Consider the following 25,422-nt stretch of genomic DNA (forward strand, 5'->3'; position numbering starts at 1 on the left):
GCTCTGTGGATGCTTCTCTTCAGCAGGGACAGGGAAGCTGTTCAGAGTTGATGTGAAGATGGATGGAGGCAAATACAGGGCAATCTTGGAAGAAAACCTCTTGGAGACTGCAAAAGACTTGACTGGGGCAGAGGTTCACCTTCCAGCAGGGTTCACCTTCCTTGCCCATTCTTCTTTGCAAAACAGCTCCAGCTCAGTCAGATTAGATGGACAGCGTTTGTGAACAGTTTTCAGATCTTGCCACAGATTCTCGATTGGATTTAGACTGGGCTTTGACTGGGCCATTCTAACACATGGATATGTTTTGTTTTAAACCATTCCATTGTTGCCCTGGCTTTATGTTTAGGGTCATTGTCCTGCTGGAAGGTGAACCTCCGCCCCACTCTCAAGTCTTTTGCAGTCTCCAAGAGGGTTTTCTTCCAAGTTTGCCCTGTATTTGGCTCCATCCATCTTCCTATCAACTTTGACCAGCTTCCCTGTCCCTGCTGAAGGGATGCACCCCCCGAGCATGATGCTGCCACCACCATATTTGACAGTGGGGATGGTGTGTTCAGAGTGATGTGCAGTGTTAGTTTTCCGCCACACATAGCCTTTTGCATTTTGGCCAAAAAGTTCCATTTTGGTCTCATCTGACCAGAGCACCTTCTTCCACATGGTTGCTGTGTCCTCCACATGGCTTGTGGCAAACTGCAAACGGGACTTCTTATGCTTTCTGTTAACAATGCCTTTCTTCTTGCCACTCTTCCATAAAGGCCAACTTTGTACAGTGCATGACTAATAGTTGTCCTATGGACAGAGTCTCCCACCTGAGCTGTAGATCTTTGCAGCTCGTCCTGAGTCACCATGGGCCTCTTGACTGCATTTCTGATCAGCACTCCCCTTGTTCGGCCTGTGAGTTTAGGTGGATGGCCTTGTCTTGGTAGGTTTACAGTTGTGCCATACTCCTTCCATTTCTGAATGATCGCTTGAACAGTGCTCCTTGGGATGTTCAAGGCTTTGGAAATCTTTTTGTAGCCTAAGCCTGCTTTAAATTTCTCAATAACTTGATCCCTGACCTGTCTTGTGTGTTCTTTGGACTTCACGGTGTTGTTGCTCCCAATATTCTCTTAGACAACCTCTGAGGCCCTCACAGAGCAGCTGTATTTGTACTGACATTAGATTACACACAGGTGCACTCTATTTAGTCATTAGCACTCATCAGGCAATGTTTATAGGTAACTGACTGCACTCAGATCAAAGGGGGCTGAATAATTATGCACACACCACTGCAGTTATTTATTTGTAAAACCTGTTTGGAATCATGTACGATTTTCGTTCCACTTGTCATGTATACACCACTTTGTGTTGGTCTTTCATGTGGAATTCCAATAAAATTGATGCATGTTTGTGGCAGTAATATGACAAAATGTGGAAAACTTCAAGGGGGCCGAATACTTTTGCAACCCACTGTATGTGTATATATATATCTCTCTATCTATCTATCTATCTATCTATCTATGTATATATCTATCTATCTATATATCTGTATATCTATCTATCTATATCTCATATTCTGATCCACCTCTGTATACATTTTATGGTGTGCTGTCCATCTGTATATTATTACTCTCTTATATCTCTGTGCTTTTATTGTGTTATTTATCTTAGCTCTACAGTACAATAATACAATACAGTAACATAGGACTCAAAGTGCATATATACAGTATGTCTCAAATCAATACATAGTTGCAGGGTGGACTGTGAAACAGAGAAAATAGGCAGGTGTTCATAAATGCCAGACTTAATGGGTGTTTTTTTGGTTTGGACTTAAATGCTTCCAGGGATGAAGATGTCTTGATCCTGTTGATCTATTATATTAAATCCTGTTGATCTAAGATTGGGAGGGAAGGGAGGGGAAGGGGGTGATTCGGTTGCTACTAATCCTATAGGCCCAGATTGTGCAAGGAATATGCTGCTCCTAAATAAATGAACATTAGAATGTCCCTTGCATTGGGAGAGGCCATTGTGAGACCCTTAGGTTTGTGGCAACCCCTTCTACTGCGTCCTAACTTGCACATGGACATGTGTAAGGTCAGACCTGAGATTGCAAGCTTTGCATTATGGGAAAGGATAGTGTATCTGCTTAAAGATTTCCATTAACGGTGCAGTTTTAACGATAATTGTGATCGGAAGGAGACAAACGTAAATCATCGATCAGGCCCATAAATGACATTGAAAATATAACTAATTATTTCATATAGACTCAATCTGCAAAATGGATCAATTCTACGATCGTTCGTTGTCTATTGGCACCATCAACACTCTTCAATCCCATCAGAATGTCAGTCATTCCCTAAAATTGGACCATTAACCTCCTTGGCGGTAACCCCGAGCTAGGGTCAGGGCGGAAAACCGCAGCTCAGAGCGGTAATCCCAACCTCTGCTCGGGGTAGCTGCCGGAGGCTGTTTGCAGAACAATGCGCGAATTTACATTCCTCTTGGGGGATCCTGACGTTGGCCGCCGTTCTTCTTCCGCTACTCCAAGGCTCTGCCTCCCCCTGGTGAGATCGTCGGCTGTCGTCATGACTTTCACGTTAGAGTTGCAGCGCTACCCGGAGGATGGATGCATAACTGCAGCGCTGGAGCCAGGGAGGTGAGTGATTGTAAAAAAACTGCTGCAGATCTCCCTGGCAGTATGATTTTGTTATCCAGGTTTTAGGGCTGAAAGAGTGCAAAAAAATTGCACTGCTTTTAGACTCCAAAATCCGGAAAGCATCATTACGCCAAAGGGGGTTAAAGAGACACTGAAGTGAAAAAAAAAATTATGATAGGATTTATATGTGTTGTACAGCTAAGAAATAAAACATTAAGATCAGATACATCAGTGTAATTGTTTCCAGTACAGGAAGATTTAAGAAACTCCAGTTGTTATCTCTATACAAAAAAGCCATTAAGCTCTACGACTTTCAAAGTCGTGGAGAGGGCTGTTATCTGACTTTTATTATCTCAACTGTTAGTAAATTTTTACTTTTCCTCTGCCAGAGGAGAGGTCATTAGTTCACAGACTGCTCTGAAAGACTCATTTTGAATGCTGAGTGTTGTGTAATCTGCACATATTAGAGAATGATGCAATGTTAGAAAATACACTATATACCTGAAAATAAAAATGAGGATATTTTCTTTGCTGCTAATCTTCTAGTAATTATTCATAGTACACAACCAATTCATTATATCATATTTTTTTTTTTTTTTTGCTTCAGTGTCTCTTTAATGGCAATCTTTAGATTAAGGCGCCGATTACACTTAATCAGTTGCTACGCGTTTTTTTTCCCTTCTCCATAGCAGTGCATTGTGAAAAAGATTTCAGTTAAATCGCGTAAAGTGGGAACTGTGCCATGGGATAAAAAATGGCCATTACTTTTAAAAAAAAAGTTATCCTTTCAGGTATAACTGTGAGCAACTGATTAAGTGTAAACCCCGGCCCCGTTTACACTTAATCAGTTGCTCTCCGTTATAACTGAAATGTCAACTGATTTTCAAAGTTTTTCACACTTAACGCGTTTTTAACTGAAATATTTTTCACAATGCACTGCTATGGAGAAGAAAAAAAAAACTGCGCAGCAACTGATTAAGTGTAAACGGGGCCTAAGGGTTCTTTCACACTTTATGCAAAAAACTCCTGCACCTAGACTTGTATGGAACCGTTCAGCCCTATGCATTGTGTTTGCTGTGCTTTTGCTAACATAATGCTTGTTTTACTTTTGGCTACAAATTCATTTATTTTGCCTGCATATGTGAATAGGAAAAAGATGCATAAGCAGAAAAAAACCTGTGCGCAAAAATGAAACCCCCACAATGCGAGCACACATGCTTTTTCACAAGTGTAGAGACCAGGGCCGGATTTGTACTTTCTAGCGCCCTAGGCCGGCTGTCACCAACCCCCCCCCCCCCCATTCTGTCCAACTTTGACTAGTGATCACTGAGTTACATGGGCTCCTGTCCGTTTTGCTGCTTTGCCCCCCCCCCCCCCCCCCGTTCAAAGAAGCAGTGCATGCTCTGTCCACTCCATGTAATTTTGCACTCCAGCCTGGATGCACAGCAGCCGATAGTGTTCAGGGCTTGCATAATTCAGAAATGCTGCTCATATATGAGCAGCACTTGTCAAGTACACATACCCATAACACTCCAAGCCTCGGCTGCTGTGCACATCAGTACAGGAGTGCTTAATAACAAGAAGCCAGAGAGGACAGTGTATGCACTGCTTCTTTGTCCTCTGTGCGACTAGCTGCAGTCAGAGCCACAAACAGGTGATAATGCAGCGCAAAGGAGAGAAACCCATCCAAACCAGAACAGGTCAGTAGAAGGATCCGACACTACACACGCTGGCATAGATGTAGTGTAATGCTAGGTACACATGATGCAATTCTGACAGATTTACTGTCAGATCGATTATTTCCAATGTCTGATCTGATTTCCAATCAATTTTTCAATCTATTTTCCGTTCATTTCTATGAAAAAAATCATTCAGAAAATCTATCGGATAGCAGATCGGACATGTTGGAAATAGTCGATCTGACAGTAAATCTGTCAGAAAATTGCATCGTGTATCTAGCATAAGCTCAGGTGTACTTTACACAGTGACAATTTAGCACTTGGGGCAAGTTAAGACAGATCTTAATCAGTCAGCAGGAAGTTTTTAAGTTTTGTAATAGAATGATAATTATTGGCTAACCAAAATAAAAACAGTGAGCCTTTTGGCTAATGAGCCATCTTCAGACTTTGTTCCTGTATACAAGATGTTAGGACATACAGTTATATATACAGTTAGCAGGAGATGCATACATTGTTTTGTAAATATAAATAAATGTAATACAGTTGTCATTCTGTTTCAAAACATCCTGCTTTCACTGATGGCTAACACAGAACAATGCTTTGCTGCTTCTAAAATATGTCAGGAAAGAGTTAAACTGTAGCACAGAGAGAATGTTGCTGTCATTCTTTAGGAAATAAAAACAAACCATAAATCTAACAGGTCTCAGGTCTTTTTAACAGCTCTGACCTAGAGATGTGGCGAACGGTTCCCGAACCGTTCGCCGGCGAACATCTCTAAATTCATGGGGCTCTTACTACTTCCGGGTCGCAATGACCCGGAGTAGTACGCCTGCGCTGCCCGGCGGAGCGCGTCCTAGATCGCGCTCCCGTTGCCGGGCACTCTCTGCGCATGTGCGTGACGTCACGCTCATGCGCAGAGAGCGCCCGGCAACAGGAGCGCGATCTAGGACGCGCTCCGCCGGGCAGCGCAGGCGTACTACTCCGGGTCATTGCGACCCGGAAGTAGTAAGAGGCCCAGAGAGGTTCGCCAGGCGAACTGTTCGGCCCAACTCTACTCTGACCAAGTAATAAAACATCAGTCCGGGGGAGAGGAGAGCTGATAATTCCTGTCAGTGAATGTGTGCTGCATAAAGAAACTAATCTGAACTCAAAAGTTCTACTACTTGAGCCCATATATTTTTCTTCTCACAGCAGCTTGTATGTCCCCACTCATTATACTAAGGAGAAGATCCTCAGATGACAACAGATGCTGACTGTCATCACACACACTCTGCAGTGAGAGAGATGCAGGGATCTCTGGAATTCAGGCAGAATAGAGCAAAGCAGAAGTGATTTACTTTGACATGTGACCTCTTATCTCTCCAAGTCCTGCGCCCTGCTGAATTTTATCGCCCTAGGCCTTGACCTTTGTGGCCTTTCCAGAAATCCGGCCCTGTGTAGAGTGACAGACAAGAACATCTTTGAGTTTCCCAAATGAAGCAGAAGTCATATTTCCAGTTGTGTAATATTGGCAGGAGGGGGCGTGGCTAAGTGTCTCGTTTGTGGCAATATAGCATTACCACCTTGTCTGCAGATAGCATTACGGCCTGGTCAGCAGGGTTGTTGTAATTGTGGTGAAATAACCTGTGGTGTTGCTTTGATTTTCTTGGCTAGGCCCACCTACTGGCTGGGGAATGAGACGCTGAAGGTACCGGCGGCTCTGTTTGCTCTAAACAGAAAGCGGCTATGCGACAGACTGCGCAACAACAAGGATGTCCCGAAAGGAGCCTTTGTGGTCCTGCAGGGAGGAGAAGAGACCAACCGATACTGTACCGACACCGGCGTCCTCTTCCGGCAGGTTAGATTATCTGTATAGTCTGTGTCTGCATGCTTGTGTGCAATTCCGTACATTGCTCTCTTCTAGTATCTGGGAATGTCTTCTTTTCCCTCATCTTCTGAGGAAATGTCACTAGACAGCTCCGCCCCTCCATAGTGGGGCGGAGCTGTCTAGACACACACACACACACACACACACACACACACACACACACACACACACACACACACACACACACACACACACACACACCACCATACTAATACGGCGGTTGACCCCCTTTCGCCTTCAGAACTGCCTTCATTCTACATGGCATTAATTCAACAAGGTGCTGAAAGCATTCTTTAGAAATGTTGCTCCATATTGATAGGATAGCATCTTGCAGTTGATGGAGATTTGTGGGATGCACTTCCAGGGCACGAAGCTCCCGTTCCATCACATCCCAAAGGTGCTGTATTGAGTTGAGATCTGGTGACTGTGGGGGCCATTTTAGTACAGTGAACTCATTGTCCTGTTCAAGAAACCAATTTGAAATGATTCGAGCTTTGTGACATGGTGCATTATCCTGCTGGAAGTAGCCATCAGAGGATGGGTACATGGTGGTCATGAAGGGATGGACATGGTCAGAAACAATGCTCAGGTAGCCCGTGGAATTTATGTGATGCCCAATTGGCACTAAGGGGCCTAAAGTGTGCCAAGCAAACATCCCCCCCCACACCATTACACCACCACCAGCCTGCACGGTGGTAACAAGGCATGATGTATCCATGTTCTCATTCTGTTTATGCCAAATTCTGACTCTATCGCGACTCATCAGACCAGGCAACATTTTTCCAGTGTTCAACTGTCCAATTTTGGTGAGCTTGTGCAAATTGTAGGCTCTTTTTCCTATTTGTAGTGGAGATGAATGGTACCCGGTTAAGTCTTCTGCTGTTGTAGCCCATCGGCCTCAAGGTTGTGCGTGTTGTGGCTTCACAAATGCTTTGCTGCATACCTCGGTTGTAACGAGTGGGTATTTCAGTCAACGTTGCTCTTCTATCAGCTTGAATCGGTTAGCCCATTCTCTGACCTCTAGCATCAACAAGGCATTTTCGCCCACAGGACTGCCATATACTGGATGTTTTTTCCCTTTCCCCCTATTCTTTGTAAGCCCTAGAAAAGGTTGTGCATGAAAATCCCAATAACTGAGCAGATTGTGAAATGCTCAGACCGGCCCATCTGGCACCAACAACCATGCCATGCCCAAAATTGCTTAAATCGCCTTTCTTTCCCATTCTGACATTCAGTTTAAAGTTCAGGAGATTGTCTTGACCAGGACCACACCCCTAAATGCGTTGAACTGCCATGTGATTGGTTGATTAGATAATTGCATTAATGAGAAATTGAACAGGTGTCCCTAATCCTTTAGATGTATGTATGTATGTATGTATGTATGTGTGAGATCAGTTATACACAAAAGGCAGCACTGTGGATGATAATGTGATAATGTAGCTGAATTCATTACACTGTAAGACGCCAATGTTTTGAGGCCACCATGACCCCTTTATCAAGGCAGCACAAGGACTGTCATCTCTAGTTTTGAGGGCAAAGGAAGGCTCTGCTCAGTTCTTGTATAGTATTCCTGATGAAGTGCTTAGTGGCTCAGTTAAGTGTGTATGTAGTAAAGATCTGTATATATCATTTATTTAGTCATTTCTCTTGCCTCTAATTGAAGGTCTTGTTCTGTTTCTAGGAGTCCTTCTTTCACTGGACGTTCGGTGTGACAGAGTCGGGCTGCTATGGGGCTATTGATGTCGATTCGGGGAAATCCATTCTCTTTATACCAAAGCTCCCAGAGAGTTATGCCGTGTGGATGGGGAAGTGAGTATTATTATTAAGGATCTATTCCAAGCTCTGGCGAGCGTATTGCCCAACTTCTGCTTTTATATAAAATGCATACTTGTGTGATTTATCTGAAATGTCAGTGAGGACAATCCATGGAGTGACACCGCTAGTGCTGGAGCAGCAGGACGCCTGAGGCAGTGGGAGGGGCTGAAGCAGAGTCAGGTTAGCGCTAGAGCTCATGGGAGAGCAGCTGCCAATATTTTGGACTATTAATCGTTCCAATCAATCTCCCCATTGGTAAAAATGTTTCATGCCTATTTTAATGTTTAGTTCTCAGTTTCCCTCATGTTGCTGTTGTGTTGCCTGACATTTGCACACTGCATGCTACGTACGATCATCAGATATTTACTGGCATTTTCAAATTTTAAATAACCGATTAAAACTGCTGGTTATGTAGCTGCAGACTGCTGACTGCCGCTTGCGGAAAACATAAACAATTAAAAAAAAAAATGTCAGCAGACTTGGTGCACCTGAGATGACTAATCGTATATACCAGGGGCTTCATCCAGCCCCCTTCGGCTTGATCCGTCCCTTGCCGCAATCCTCCCATCTCCTGGATCCTCCGTTATGGCACCCGGTAACTTCGGCCAGTCTGTACAGGGGCAGTGCCCGCTCACTCATCGCGCTACTGCGGCCAGAAGCGCTCTGCACATGTAAGCCCCAACTCCTGAAGTTACCAGGAGCCATAATGGAGGATGGGGGCAAGGGATGGATCCGGCCGTAGGGGGCTGGAGGAGGCCTTAGGTACAGAATGTATTATTATTTTTTTTTTTCTATAAATCATCTCAGGTTCTCTTTAAGTGTTATCTCTCCCTGAATGGTGGAGGAAGGTGAAAGTGATGACAAATGCTCTGCATCACTTAGCCAGAAGTATGGTAGTTAATCGATCATCCACAGCAATAGCAGATAGTACATACAATCGTATTTGCAATCTATCTATGAAAAATCTGCCATGTCTATGGAACATTTCTATAACCTTTACTGGCTTTGGCCTCTTAGTTTAGTGCTGTGATCACCTCAGTGTAGATGCAGACTCGCAGCTTATCTGGTGTGATAGTAAAGTTTTCATGCGAGTGGCGTCTGTACTGAACACTTCAGTGTGGTTGCGGACTCGTGGCTGTCCTGGTGTGATAGTAAAGTTTTCTTGTGAGTGGGTTTCTGTACTGAACACTTCAGTGTAGTTGCGGACTCGTGGCTGAAGCCTGTTGCAGCTGATCGGTGAACTCTGTTGCTATGATTGCGTAATGTTCAGTCACATTACTTTGCGGTTTCGCTGTGTGGGCTATTTATAGTGGCATAGATAATCCATTTGTGCTCTCAGCAGTGTATTGCTTGGAATATCAGTATGAATACACGTGAGAAGACATTCTTCATATGTCGCTGTGCAATTTTCCATGGTGACACAAACCTCTCACTTAGCAGAACTGCTCTCATCATGAGCCCTTCACAGCCAGTTTTTATGATATGGGGGGGGGGGGGGGGGGGGGAGTTGCAGCTAAACGCGTAGGCATGGTACAAGTACACCGCCCAGCACAGCAACCAACAAGAGAGTCTATAACCCCTGACTGTTAAGGTGGCCACGCACAATAAAATTCGATAACATGGATTGGATTTTCCCATACAATTGAAAGGTTGTTTTTACGCTTTAAGAGTCTGTCGGGAGTGCTGGATTTTCTGATCAATTTTTATGAACCATGAATGGTGTACAGTAGATTGTCTATTTCCTAATGTATATTTTTAAACAATTTTCTCAGTTTTCAATAATTTTTTTTCATAATTGGATAAAAAGTGACCACACGTGTGTACCATGTAATTCCATAATGGTTTTTAAATCAGATGAAAATCGGTACAGACCAATTTTGGGCCAATATTGGTCTCATGTTTTCTGATCGGACATGCTGGAAATCGGCTGACATTGTCAATCAGGTGTGCAGCAGTAACGGCGTGCGATAATCGCAAACAACGAACGTGGCGGAAACCTCTGCTGTACCTCCTAGTGTACATGTACCCCCCCTGGTGCCCCTACAGTAATACTTTGCCTGTCCACCGCCTGCTGCTGTGCCTGGACTCTCCTTCCGTGCCCCACGTGGTTGCTGGTGCTTTGCCTGCGGGTTGTGTGCAAGACATCCTACATACGCCCTTTGTGCAGTACGCTGGCAACCAACCAAACACAGAAGAGGAGTCCAGACACAACGGCGGACAGGCAAAGTATAAATGTGGGGGTGGTGGGGGATGCACATAAAACATTAGGGTGGACAAGGGGGTGGCAAGACACTTTACTCCCAATTTTTTTTTTTTTTTTTAATATGAATTGCTGTAAAATTTGATTATTTTATTGTAATGTATATGGCCAACATTACAGCTGGTTCTCTTCTATGCGACAGTGATTTAGAGGGGTTCTGTGGTAATTATTAAAAACAAAAACTGACACTTGTCTTGGGCTTCTACCGGTCCCCTGCAGCCGTCCTGTCCCGCGCCGTCCTCTACGATCCTTCGTTCTCCGCCGCCGGTCACGGTCCAACTATTAGTCTAGCTAGCCGAATAAAACTGCGGCTTCTAGCTCCCACTCGCGTCCGCAGTACAAAGTTTTTGCATACAGCTGTACAGTTGTATTAGTCTAGTTAGACGAATAATTGGATTGTGACTGGCGGAGAACAGAGGATTGTAGAGGACGACGTGGGACAGGACAGCTGCAGGGGGCCGGTAGAAGCTCCAAGTAAGTGTTTTTGTTTTTAATAATTACCACAGAACCCTTTTATAAGGCGCTTGCTAATGTTATGCTATGTGTGACTTTCCCCCCCCAAAAAATCAAATTGCTCAAATGGGATCACACACATAGCATTACATTAACAAGAGCTTTTCATATTGCTGACGCTTAGAAAAGTGATTCAAGCGTGAACCTGTCCTTAAAGTAAAAACAGTGATGAGATTACCCGTTATATCTATATTTCTAATGGTGGCCATACATGGTACAATAAAAACATTCAGTTATCCCGTGTATTCGATCTAAATGATCGAATCAAATGAAAGTTGAGAAAAAAAATTTTCAGTCAAGAAATTCGAACGATTATCCGTTTTTTTTTTTTTTTTTTTGTTTTGTTTTTGAGAAAAATCAGATCAGACATGCTGGAAAAATCTTTATTTTTTTTTTTTCTGAGCTCCATGACCGTCTTTCCCCGTCTGACCTTTTTTTTTTTCTTTATCTATCGCCTGCTCTCAGAAGCCCAGTTTTCTGCCAGGAAGAAGTTTTATGGCTGTAATTCATAAATCAGTGAAGGACACTCTAATCCCACTGGGTCCGTACTGGGGAAAAACTGTTAGTTGCATAGCTGAATATTAACTCCTTCAGGCAGAGAAAGGAAAAAAAAGCAAAACAGCATCTCATCATCTCATCATGTCATCTGTCACTTAAAGTGCACCTGAACTCTTGCACAGGACAGAAGAAAAACCTAAAAACATGCACCCTGTATGTATTTGGAGAGTTTAGCCTGTCTAATTTCCCCCTCATCTGTGACTAAGCACAAGTTGTAATTTGATCCCTCAGCTGTTTCAGATGGCTGCCATAGCAGAGCAGCTAATTTGTAAATACAGGATGTTAACCCTATGTCTGCTTCCATGAAAGCACTGGTTATACGGGGGCGTCTAGGTTTCTAGTGTAGGGCAGAGATGGCATCAGGCAGAGGAAATGTATTTTTCCCCCTTCTAGTTCAGTATTGCTTTCCCAGTGACTATACTGATGATTGCATTGCAATTACTGGTTCTGCATAAACCTCTTATCCGGCACCTTGTGCGGCCCCCGTCATCTCCCAGGGGATTCTGGGAAATTGGCGGCCAGCACGGGTTAGAAGCGCGAGTGCAGAATGGGCTCCAGGCGCACTAATTCCCTCGAAATAAATGAACCACTGGCTTTGTCACGCTTTCCTTAATTTTGTCTAATTAAAATCGTGCTGCCATTTACTTCTCATTAATTCTAAATGTCAGAACGGCTCAATCCATCGATTGGAGATATTCGGTAAGTACAGCATATTGAGCAGCAGATGCCGGGCCACACCACTCCAGTGCCTTTTAATGTCATTATCTTAAAGCGTGCGACTGGAAACTTATCCCGTGTTTAACACGATGCCGCGTAAACGATACCCTTAATGAGTATTTACATGTAATCGGCTGATGATGAAATGAAGGTGATTAATGCACTTGATAAGCGACGCCGTCAAGCCTTGTTCGCTAGCCTCTAGACTGCCACACATTTAAATTGGTAATTTTCTGGCAGGGAACGCAGACGGCGACGGACCTCACTGTAACCTGACGAACGCAGCCTGTCTGCGGCTTCAAGATGGAGAGACTACAAGTCTGTTTATTAAAATCCCAAGACTCCAGATAAATGGGATGGCTTTGATTTGCCACTTTGCATTTGCAATTTCTTTATGCAGACCATTAAAAGGACACCTGAAGTGGGAGGGATTTGGAGGCTGCCATATGTATCTCTTTATAAACCATACAAGTTGCCTGGCAGACATGCTGATCTTTTTGGCTCCAGTAGCGTCTGAATGTCTGGAACAAGCATGCAGCTAATCCAGTCACACTTTAGTCACAGCACCTGGTCAATATGCTAGTTCAGGGGCTATGGCTAAGAGTATTAGAGCTAGAGGATCAGCAGGACAGCCAGGCAATATGCATTATTTAAAAAGATAGAAATGTCAACCTCCATTTCCCTCTCACTTCAGTTTGCGTAATGGTGCCCATACATGGTACAATATAGATTTTTCTTTTAGATCGAATATACAGATTTTTCCAACATGTCCGATTGAATTTTTATTGAAAAAAAAAACAACACAGGATAAGGCCTCTTGCACACTGCATGCATTTCTGATTCAGATTCCGCTTTTTAATCGGTTTTTACATCCGATTCAGACTTTTAATCTTGACTGCATGCTGCGTTTTCTGATCCATTTTTCTGTTGAATGTATTCAGGGAAAATCTGAATTGAAAATCGGAAACTGAATCTGAGTCTGAATCCGAATCGGAAAACGGATTTGCAGTGTGCAGGGAGCCTAATCTTTCAAGTTTGCTGATTGAAAGAAAAGATTATTTTTGAGTTTCATTAAATTCGATAGTTTTGGTCTAATAAAGAGGAAAATAAAACGTTTTTATTGTACCATGTAGGGGCACCATAAGGGTAACTTACAATCCTGTGTACAGAGCAGAATACCCAAGCAGTTTGGGGTGACCCAAACCTACTAGGATAGTATAGCGGACTAAAAGAGACCGAAAGCCCTCCTACAAAAAAAGCAATGCTCAGTTTAATTTGCCTTCTTAAAACAGAAGGTATTTGCTATAATTCAGCTTTACGTGAACGACTGTGGTCTCCCACAATGCATCACTGCTGAATATGCAAATTATCTCTTTATGCCCCTGAAGCCAGGCTTACATCCAGAACCGCTGGTGTATAGTGAGCCTAGAGTCTATAGTCGTTCTTCCACTCTCACCCGAAACAAAAAGAAAAACCGAGAGCCCAATATAGTGCAGTAAGTCTAACAATTGTTGGCGAAATAATTAACAGATGTGGATATACTCACAAACACGGGTTACCACATAGGCAACCACTTGAAATGCAGGTGGGGAGTATTAGAACCTGACCCCACTCAGGTTTAAGAAGTCGCTCTCTGTAGATAGAAAGAAGGGGACAGTCCCCTCCACCCAAGGTGGACTATATACTGTGCAAATTTTGGACAGAGGCGCCAGGCAGGTTTAAAATGATCTAAAAACAACTAAAAAGGAGGTGTACAGGTGGACTTACCTCCTGAAATGATGGACAATCGATATTGTTCAAATCGCAAATAACAATTTATTTTGGCACTCCGCAACGCGTTTCGCAGGTATAACCCGCTTCATCAGGCAAGGAGTGCAAGCTCAAAAAGGTCCAATAGTGGCAATGCGCCTCTGTACGCATTGCCACTATTGGACCTTTTTGAGCTTGCACTCCTTGCCTGATGAAGCGGGTTATACCTGCGAAACGCGTTGTGGAGTGCCAAAATAAATTGTTATTTGCGATTTGAACAATCTCGATTGTCCATCATTTCAGGAGGTAAGTCCACCTGTACTCCTCCTCCTTTTTAGTTGTTTTTAGATCATTTTAACCTGCCTGGCGCCTCTGTCCAAAATTTCCACTCACCCGCTCTGTGTTGGACATCAGCACCTCGTCCTGCCTCATACACCCGCTCTGTGCGCTCCATGGGCACCTCCTCCTGCCTCACACACCCACTCTGCTCTCTACATGGGCACCTCCTCCTGCCTCACACACCCACTCTGCTCTCTACATGGGCACCTCATCCTACTCTCTACATGGGCACCTTGTCCTGCCTCACACACCCTCTCTGCGCTCTACATCAGCACCTCGTCCTGCCTCACACACCCTCTATATATCGGCACCTCATCCTGCTGCACACACCTGCTCTGCGCTCTACATCAGCACCTCATCCTGCCTCACACACCCTCTATATATCGGCACCTCATCCTGTCGCACACACCTGCTCTGCGCTCTACCTCAGCACCTCATCCTGCCTCACACACCCTCTATATATCGGCACCTCATCCTGCCGCACACATCTACATCAGCACCTCATCCTGCCTCACACACCCTCTATATATCGGCACCTCATCCTGCCGCACACACCTGCTCTGCGCTCTACATCAGCACCTCATCCTGCCTCACACACCCTCTATATATCGGCACCTCATTCTGTCGCACACACCTGCTCTGCGCTCTACCTCAGCACCTCATCCTGCCTCACACACCCTCTATATATCGGCACCTCATCCTGTCGCACACACCTGCTCTGCGCTCTACCTCAGCACCTCATCCTGCCTCACACACCCTCTATATATCGGCACCTCATCCTGCCGCACACATCTACATCAGCACCTCATCCTGCCTCACACACCCTCTATATATCGGCACCTCATCCTGCCGCACACACCTGCTCTGCGCTCTACATCAGCACCTCATCCTGCCTCACACACCCTCTATATATCGGCACCTCATTCTGTCGCACACACCTGCTCTGCGCTCTACCTCAGCACCTCATCCTGCCTCACACACCCTCTATATATCGGCACCTCATCCTGCCGCACACACCTGCTCTGCGCTCTACATCAGCACCTCATCCTGCCTCACACACCCTATATATATCGGCACCTCATCCTGTCGCACACACCTGCTCTGCGCTCTACCTCAGCACCTCATCCTGCCTCACACACCCTCTATATATCGGCACCTCATTCTGTCGCACACACCTGCTCTGCGCTCTACCTCAGCACCTCATCCTGCCTCACACACCCTCTATATATCTGCACCTCATCCTGTCGCACACACCTGCTCTGCGCTGTACATCAGCACCTCATCCTGCCTCACACACCCTCTATATATCGGCACCTCATCCTGCCGCACACACCTGCTCTGCGCTCTACATCAGCACCTCATCCTGCCTCACACACCCTCTATATATCGGCACCTCATCCTGCCGCACACACCTGCTCAGCGCTCTACATCAGCACCTCGTCCTGCCGCACACACCTGCTCTGCGTTCTACAGTGGCACCTTGTCCTGCCGCACAAACCGGCTCTACAGCGGCACTTCGTCCTGCCACACACACCCACTCTGCACTCTACAGCGGCACCTTGTCCTACCTCACACACCTGCTCTGCGCTCTACATCGGCACCTTGTCCACACACACACACACACACACACACACACACACACACACACACACACACACACACACACACACACACTCACACTCACACTCACACTCACACTCACACTCACACTCACACACTCTGCGTGCTACATGGGCACCTCGTCCTGCCTCACACACCACTCTGTGCTCTACATGGGCACCTTGTCCTGCCTCACACACCCGCTCTGCATGGGCACCTCCTCCTGCTACACACACCCGCTCTACGTGGGCACCTTGTCCTGCCTCACACACCCACTCTGTGCTCTACATGGGCACCTTGTCCTGCCTCACACACCCGCTCTGCATGGGCACCTCCTCCTGCTACACACACCCGCTCTACGTGGGCACCTTGTCCTGCCTCACACACCCGCTCTGCGCTCTACATCGGCACCTCCTCCTGCCTCACACACCCGCTCTGCGCTCTACATCGGCACCTCCTCCTGCCTCACACACCCACTCTGCGCTCTACAGTGGCACCTTGTCCTACCTCACACACCTGCTCTGCGCTCTACATCAGCACCTTGTCCTGACGCACACACACACACACACACACTGCGTGCTACATGGGCACCTCCTCCTGCCTCACACAACCGCTCAGCGGTCTACATGGGCATCTCATCCTGCCGCACACACCCGCTGTGCGCTCTACATCAGCACTTCATCCTGCCGCACACACTCGCTCAGTGCTCTACATCGGCAGCCATGAATTATTAATTTCTGCATCTCGTGAAGCCCGTCCTTATTTCCTTCTCTCTGTCGTTGAATCCAAACAAGGGGTGAAAGACGCGGAACAGTCCATCTGTTTACTCGACAAATCTCTGAGCATTCTGGGAATCCAGGCCTTGATTGGCGCTAATTGACTTGGCTGTAATTGGCGGCGGCGTTCTCTGGATGCCGCTGTCACACGGTCGTGTATCTGTGCAGCAGATGTAGCAGAGAAGAGCGGCGGGTCTCCTGGGTTATCATTATGTACAGTGTTCAAACAATATTTATACTTTACATCATCTCCTCCCAGGAATGCAGAATGTCAGGACAGCAGTGCGATGACATCTTGCTTGATATCTCTGGTTTTATCCACGATCCGTGTGACAACAATTCATATTGCTCACAAGCTCTGCAAACACCCAACAAGGCTTACACTGGAATCATTGCTCTTCTGTAAGAGGGCTGGTGGGGCTTTGTGCCTCGAGTGGCGGATCAGCAGAGGGCTGTCAGCTGATTAGTGTCTCTCACTATTACTGGGGGAGAGGTTGGGATTTTTAGGTATTGGGTCTGTTATAAAACAAGCGGTTGTACCCTTTCAGCACCTTCCCAGATCAGAGTAGTTCCATGTGCAGCCCCCTCCCCGGTCAGAAGTGAGTAGAAGTGACACCCCTGTTCCATGTGCAGCCCCCTCTCATCTACAGCTCCCTATGTCCTTAGCCACTTCTCGCTTGTGCTGGCTCCCAAAGCTGACCTGCCATGTGCAGAAATTGGGAAAAAATGTCAAGGCGTCTGTTTTCTGGGACCAATACGATATTATGTTCGTGGACCACTGAACTCGGGGCTCTAGAGTCTCTGGACAGTATTATGCTGACCTCCTGGACCAGCTGAAGGAGGCAATTAAAACAAAATGTAGTGAAAATTTGACCAAGGGAATCCTTTTTTGCGCACATGGCCAAAGTTGTCGCTTTCAAATTAAACACCCTGGGTTTTTAATTTGTCCAACATCCCCCTCCCCCCCACACTCACCTGACCTGCCCCCTTTAGACTATTATCTGTTCCTGAACTTGGTACTTGTTGGTAGGGTTTATTTCATAACTCATGAGTAAAGCCAGGAACTTATCAGCACCCCTTTTGGTCTCAGTGGTATAAAATCTTGTAAATCTTGGAAAATCGTGTAATTTGCCTTCTTAAAACAAAAAGTATTCCCCCTGAAGCCAGGCTCGCATCCAGGAATGCTGGGTGCTGCTTGGGTGTTCTGTTATAAAGTTTATAATGAGAATCTCACTAACTCTGCTCCTGAAGACCAGAAAAGTTCAGCCTTCCATGCTGCAGTACGTCAGGAGGATGTCCAAAACTGAAATGGTGGCCTCGTCACTAAAGATCTGGCCGATCTCACAAGTTTGTGAAATCTGTCTCCTCATGTAAGCAGTAAAGAAACCCAAACCTTTCTCCTTATAGCTGCTCTTAAAGAGGAACTCCAGTGAAAATGTAATAAAAAAAAGTGCTTCATTTTTACAATAATTATGTATAAATGATTTAGTCAGTGTTCGCCCATTGTAAAATCTTTTAAATCCCTTTTTTACATTCTGGCATTTATTACATGGTGACATTTTTACTGTTGGCAGGTGATGTAGCTGCTGCATGCTTTTTTGGCAGTTGGAAACAGCTGTAAACAGCTATTTCCCACAATGCAGCAAGGTTCACAGACAGGGAACTGCCAAGAGTACTACTCAGAGTTTCTTGTGGGAGAGGTTTCACCACAATATCAGTCATACAGTGCCCCCTGATGGTCTGTTTGTGAAAAGCAATAGATTTCTCATGTAAAAGGTCGTATCAGCTACTGATTGGGATAAAGTTCAATCCGTGGTTGGAGTTTCTCTTTAAATCCCATTTCAGTATTTTTTTTTTTTTTTAGCCCCTGTTCCTTCCACAGCCTAACTAACATTAAGGTACCCCCCCCCCCCCCCCCCATGCTCACTGAAACCCAAGGTTCCATTGGTGATGTCTCACTGGGTCTTCCATTCAGGTACCCATCAGCTTCCAGAGAAGGGCCACTGCACTGACCTGACCTCCCATGGTGACCTTAGAAGGTCACAATTGTGCCCCTTTACAGCTAGTTAGGGAAGGTGTGGCTTTCACAGCCTTCAACATATACCAGTATATTGAACCAGTAGGGGGTGTGGTTGCAGAGGCACAGCCATGTGGGAGTGACAGGGTGGTTCTTGTGAATCAGTACAGGGGTGTTAGGGTGGGGGTTAACAAGTTAGTACAGCACTGAAGTATCTCTTCAGCTCCGTGGACCATCTGGATAGTTAATTGGATGTGGGAAGGGAGGGAGTTCCATTGAGTAAGGGCTGCTTAAGTCCTGGACCCTCACGAGTGAGCAGGTGATAAAAAGGGTGGACATCCATAGAGTGTTGGAAGAGCAGAGAGAGGCTGGGATTGCTTGAGGACTATTGTGGGCTCCCTTGTGGTGAGGGCTCTTGGAAAGGGAGGGGGGTTACCTGCGCCCCATTGGGGTGTAGCATGCGTGTGGTGGTCCCAGGCATTGAAAGGATATATGGGAGTCCATAACATAAAGCAAAATGAAAACCTTCCTAGTCTCACAATGTATGCATTTCTAATTTGTCAAAAGACACTAAGGCGGAGTCCAACCAGAGGCCTACAAATGAGCAGAGCCCGTGCAATAAATTACTCTAAACCCGATCTTATCTACTGGAATGCGAGTGTAATCTCATTTTAGATGTATTAAAGCTTTACGGTATTATACTATGGAAGCCATTTTATTTGAGGTATTGTTGGACGAGAGCAATTTGCAAATCATACACTGAGGATATATAGAGAGGGAGTATACAAGGAGAAGAGTCAGAGTTGCTAGCGCGGTCAAAGGAAGCCAGAGAGGTGGGGCATGACCCTTTGTATGCTCCCAATGTGCTACTAGATCTAATAGAGGTCTACTAAGGACAGTGAGTCTTGCACAATGGGCGTGGTGGCGCCTGTCCTATCCATAGATAAAGTGGCAAAACCTATTGCAAAGTGGATGGCAGACCCCAGATTTTTGACAAGAATGGACTGTGTATTTGGGCATTACTGTTTATTTGGAGAGGTTTGGGAAATTCCGTTCAGGGATCTAGTGCATAGTTTAGCATCTGTTTTGAATACAAGGGCCTCCGTTCTGGTAGCTATGTGTGGTAAATATTTTTTTGTTATCAAAATTCCTCTCTGTATCTACCTTTCTTTTTTTTTTTTTTTTTTTTTTTTTTTGCATTTCTACGGTTAGCATGCGGTAAATAAGTAGTCTTTAATTGTCTTCCATAAATTAGGATAGTCTTTGGAAGATTTTTTTTCTTTTTGAGGGGGGAGGTGTATTTGATTTTATAGCAACCTATGAAAAGTATTTATAGGCATACTAGTCTAGTAAACATTTGGAGTTATTTCTACTATTCTTCTCTATTACACAGCCTGAATAGGAACTCCACTTAATCAGGAATATGAATTGAATAGGAACTCCACAAAAAAAACTGCAAAATGCATGCGTATTGACTTTACCGCCAGGTACAGGCAGGTCTTAAAGAGAACCCGAGGTGTGTTTAAAGAATGTTATCTGTATACAGAGGCTGGATCTGCCTATACAGCCCAGCCTCTGTTGCTATCCTAAACCCCACTAAGGTCCCCCTGCACTCTGCAATCCCTCATAAATCACAGCCAAGCTGTGAGGCTGTGTTTACATCTGTAGTGTCAGTCTCAGCTGCTCCCCCGCCTCCTGCATAGCTCCAGTCCCTGCCCCCGTCCCTTCCCTCCAATCAGCAGGGAGGGAAGGGATGCAGGCGGGGACTGGAGTTCTGCAGGAGGCGGGGAGAGCAGCAGACTGACACTATAGAGATAAACACAGCCAGCTCTGACAAGCTGTTTGTCAGCAGCACAGCTGTGATTTATGAGGGATTGCAGAGTGCAGGGGGACCTTAGGGGGGTTTGGGATAGCAACAGAGGCTGGGCTGTATAGGCAGATCCAGCCTCTGTATGCAGATAATATTCTTCAAACCCACCTCGGGTTCTCTTTAAGGTCAGATATACACATCTGATTGTGACTGTATATATGATGTGTACACAGGAATCTCTTATATATACTAAATAACATCTATGCTGTAAGTATAAAGCCTGATGTGTAGCTGTGTAACTAATAGAGATGGTCAATGAGATGGAAATAATTCTGCACTGATGCTGATTTATGCAAATGTATGCACTCCCTTTGCTGATGAAATCAAATAATTTGATATGTTGTTAAAATTTGGTTTGGTGACTACAAATTAAAGGGTACCTGAGACGGATGAAAAGTAAAGTTTTTTTTTTTTATACATACCTGGGGCTTCCTCCAGCCCCCTTCAGGCTAATCAGTCCCTCGCTGTCCTCCTCCGCCACCCTGAGCGTCTGCTATGAGTCCTGGTAATTCAGCCAGTCAGCGCAGTCCGGCCGCATGCCGCTCCCACAGCCAGGAACATTCTGCACCTGCGCAATAGTGCTGCACAGGTGTAGTACGCTCCTGGCGGCGGAGTGTGTGCATGTGCACTACGCCCGACTGGCTCAAGTACCTGGACTCATAGCAGAAGATCCAGGTGGTGGAGGAGGACAACGAGGGACTGATTATCTTGAGGGTGGCTGGAGGAAGCCCCAGGTATGTATAAAACTTTAATTTCATCTGTCTCAGGTTTACTTTGTTACACAGTAGTACTATACTCTACATATGCACTCCCCACAGAGCTGCTACATTGAACACAGAGGTGTTGTCTGTTTACAGTCTCCTCATTCCCCTGCAGAGTACCTGCACATCATTCTTACATGTACCCACACTTACATTGCCTAGGGCCTGATAGATGTTCTTTGTTCCGGTTTGTACCTTTTACAAGTACTCTTACCAAGGACTAGTTTTAGTCTAAAGGGAATAAATATAGTAGTCTACATATCCTTCTCACTTCAGTTGTCTTGTAAAATTCCTAAGCGTTGGCAGTTTTTTCATGTTACATACTTTTAATCAACAAAATTGTAATATGCAAATTAGAGGAGTCGAGGAGTCGGAGTAGGTGGAATCCTAAACTGAGGAGTCGGAGTCGGTGGATTTTTGGACCGACTCCACAGCCCTGCAAATTACCGTATGTGGTAAAACATGACTAAAAGCATGTATCCTATATTAGGTAGAAGCGTCCTATTGTATTGCAATGCATGCTTGTGTCTGGAAATAAATCTGTGATGCGTTTTTATTTTTTCTTTCTGTGCAGGATTCACCCTCCAGAATCCTTCAAGGCCAAATATGCAATTGAAGATGTCCGTTTCACCTGTGATGTGAGTACCCCGTGTTCTGTTACAGCATTGGATAATCGTGATGGCTTTGGGTGACAGTTTAGTCCCTGATTAGTGTTGAGATGAGCTGCTTCTCTCTGAGCTGAACATCCTGTTATGTGGGCTGGTTGAAGACATAAAAAAACACAGGGACACCAGGAGCCCAGTATTGTGTGATAACGTCACTCAATGTGGCCGATATTTGAAAAAGTTATACTCACAATTGTGGGTTGCTTGTAAAGAGCAACCACCTCCAGTGCATGTGGAGAAGTACAGTCTCCACTCGGCCTTTTTGGTCGCTGCTCCTGAAGAAAGACGTTCTACGTATCCGTAGAGACGCTGCCCCTAGCTATTACACTAGGGTCACAGGTTATCCAGTAAAGCGATAGGAGGCGCCCATATGATGTATATAGATCCAATATGCTTTGCATTCAATATATACTATATAACCAGGTAAGAGAGAAAAATTCTTACCTGCTATGGAGACTCAAGACAATTTTTAAAATATAATAATTTATTTAGCATCTTGACAACACGTTTCACGACAACAGTCGCTTCCTCAGGTCATATAAAGTGCTCAAACAAGGTCAGAGAAAGTCCGGGCGCCATGGCTGTTGATTGTTCAATGACCATTTAGTTGATCAGGAAAAAAAACTTTTTTTTAATAATCGGTTATGATGCATCAGAGGGAGAGATAAGTTATTTGATGATATAGTAGTCAATGTATTATGACATTTTATTCCTGATCGAATTTATCTGATTGCTTGGGGGATTTTTCATGAAAATTGTACAGTTAGTGGGCCCCTTCAGTGGATTGCTTTCTGGTAAGCGAGGTCAAGAGACGCCTATACACAAGCTAGATTGTCTCCCAGAACAATCACTGATAGCTTTGGGCCAGTGAAGTCTGGCCTTTGTATGCAGTTTTGAAATGCGCACACGAATATTATTGCCCACAGGAATTCAGGGCTAAGTGCTGTACAGACATTATAAAGTTGTGGAGATAGGAGGAGAGACGACCAGATGACACATGGTGGAGCGGGAGGGGTAAGAAGGAGAATAATAGGATTGGCCTGCACTTGGCTGAGGACCGTCTAGTGCAGGGGTGTCAAACGCAAATACAAAGTGGGCTGACATTGAACACTGGGACCAGGTCGCGGGCCAACCTCAATGTCTAATGGCCTCCCCCCTCCCTTTTAAATTTCTCTGGTGACATATAGCCCTCCTAACTCCCATATACAGTTTCTTGATGTCTAGTGCCCCTCCTCCTTCCCATATACAGTTCCCTGGTGTCCAGTGGCCCTCCCTCCCCTATACAGTTCCCTGGTTAGTGGCCCTCTCACTCCTCTATACAATTTCCTGACGTCTAGTGTCCCCCCCCCCCCCCCCCCCTCATACAGTTCCCTGGTTAGTGGCCCCCTCACTCCCCTATACAATTCCCTGGTGTCTAGTGGCCCCCTCACTCCCCTATACAGATCCCTGGTGTCTAGTGGCCCTCCCTCCCTCCCCTATACAGTTCCCTGGTTAGTGGCCCCTTCACTCCCCTATACAATTTCCTGGTGTCTAGTGTCCCCCCTCCCTCATACAGTTCCCTGGTGTCTAGTGGCCCCCCTCGCTCATACAGTTCCCTGGTTAGTGGCCCCCTCACTCCCCTATATAATTTCCTGATGTCTAGTGTCCCCCCTCCCTCATACAGTTCCCTGGTTAGTGGCCCCTCACTCCCCTATACAATTCCCTGGTGTCTAGCGGCCTCCTCACTCTCCTATACAGATCCCAGGTGTCTAGTGGCCCTCCACTACTCCCCTATACAGTTCCCTGGTGTCTAGTGCCCCCCCTCCCCTATACAGTTCCCTGGTGTCTAGTGCTTTCCCCCTACCTCCCCTATATGGCTTTTCTGGTGATCTAGGGCTTCACCTCCAATATGGCTTCCCTGGTAGTTTAGAGAGGGCCAAACATAATGCAATGTGGGGAAACCACTTGGGGGCCAAATTCGATGGCTCTGAGGGCCAGAGTTTGATATGTATGAACTAGTGCATGCACGCTTAGGACATTGTTTGTTTGGGGTTTTTTTTTTTGGGGGGGGGGGGGGGAGGGGGTGTGTGAAACTAGTGAACGTATACGTATTTTTTTTTTTTTAAGTCAAGGTGTGTACGCAGGTTTAGACTGCACTGGCGATGTTTTTCTTACCTGTATGAATTTTGCCTGCTGTTAGCAGAGAGATAACACAGGAAGCATTTCCATCTAATGAGCTTTTCCTGTGTCTTCCAACAGATCGCCACCATCTTAAAGGAGAAGAACCCGTCTGTCCTCCTCACACTGGTAAGCTTATCACAGCTGCTTCACCTAAATCTCATCTGTGAAAACATTCTCCAAGTCTCATAGGTCTCATGTACTGCTTAAAAAGTGAAAACTCTCTACTATGGATTGCCTTCAGTTACATGACAGTCATGGAAGAGGCCTTTACTTCATCCTTTTTTTTTTTTTATTTTTTTTTTTTTTTTTCTTTCTTTATGTGACTTTTACCTTGCTGTATGTGTGATAGATGTATTTTCATTATAGCTATGACACTTCTATCTGGCTCACCCCACTCTCTCCTCCTCTATACCTGGGCTTCTTACCCTGTCCTCCAGTACCGCCAATAGTGCATGTTTTGCAGAAAACCACTAACCTTCATCTCACAAAACTTGTTTTCGGGCTTGTTCACACTGAGTGCTTTTCGTTTTAGAAAAGCACTGGCGATTTCTAAAAGCGCTTGAGCAATGTTTCTCAATGTGAGTATTCTCGCATGAGCAATGAGCTTTTTTTCCAATCGCAAACGCGGCTCCTGCACCATTTCCTGAGTGTTTGCGCTTCAATACAAAGTATAGTAAAATCGCAAAGCGTTTTTGAAAAGCGATTTGCCGAGCACTTTTTGAAATAAATACATTGTATCGCAAATTGCTCTGAAAAGCGCTTACAAAAGCGATCAACGCTTGCGATTGCGCTGCTGATTGGTGTGGGAAGTATGCTCTTATTTTATCATGTTTTTGCCATTTGTGGCAGGTTATTTTAGGAACCTCTGTGCATTTGGCTGGTTCCCTCATGCAATTTCCAAGTTTGTGTTACCAGTTACTCAACTGATGCCTTGATCCTGGTCTCTCCCTAAGGGGCCCATACATCGAACTATTTTCCTGCCGATATACAGCAGATTCGATCACTGTGATCGAATCTGCTGTGAAATCGTTGCGCAAACGCTGACAGAATGCTCGATTTCCGTCCAAAATCAATTGTTCACGTCCATCCGTCTGTGCGGAAGATTTCGATCGCCGGCGGGTCGGGAGTGCGTCGATAGTGGCATTCGAATGTCCGACCACCGACTCTAGCGGCTATACATTACCTGCTCCGGCCGGCACGTATCCCTGCTGTCACCGCTGCTCCTCCTCCGCTGGGTTCCAGACCAGCTGGCTTCACTTACTTCCTGTCCCGACAGGAAGTTTAAACAGTAGAGCGCCCTCTATTGTTTAAACTTCCCCGGACAGGAAGAAGTGAAGCCAGCCGGTCCTGAACCCAGCGGAGAAGGAGCAGCGGTGACACGCGCCGGCCGGATCAGGTAATGTATGCAGGGGGGCAGCGGCAGCTCCACAGATTGTGAATCGGTT

General features: G+C 45.5%; 1 protein-coding gene across 1 annotated transcript in view; it reads left to right on the forward strand.

Annotated features, from left to right (window-relative positions):
• The window catches only part of PEPD (peptidase D), a 419,775-nt gene that overhangs the window by 18,351 nt on the left and 376,002 nt on the right, over positions 1–25,422 (forward strand). The window contains exons 2-5 of the mRNA XM_068260589.1: positions 5,965–6,148; positions 7,860–7,987; positions 21,727–21,790; positions 24,056–24,103. Of these exons, the coding sequence (XP_068116690.1) occupies positions 5,965–6,148; positions 7,860–7,987; positions 21,727–21,790; positions 24,056–24,103 (424 nt within the window). The remainder of the gene's footprint in view (positions 1–5,964; positions 6,149–7,859; positions 7,988–21,726; positions 21,791–24,055; positions 24,104–25,422) is intronic.

This window comes from Hyperolius riggenbachi, chromosome 11 (genome assembly GCF_040937935.1).
Source record: "Hyperolius riggenbachi isolate aHypRig1 chromosome 11, aHypRig1.pri, whole genome shotgun sequence".
Lineage (NCBI taxonomy): Eukaryota > Metazoa > Chordata > Amphibia > Anura > Hyperoliidae > Hyperolius > Hyperolius riggenbachi.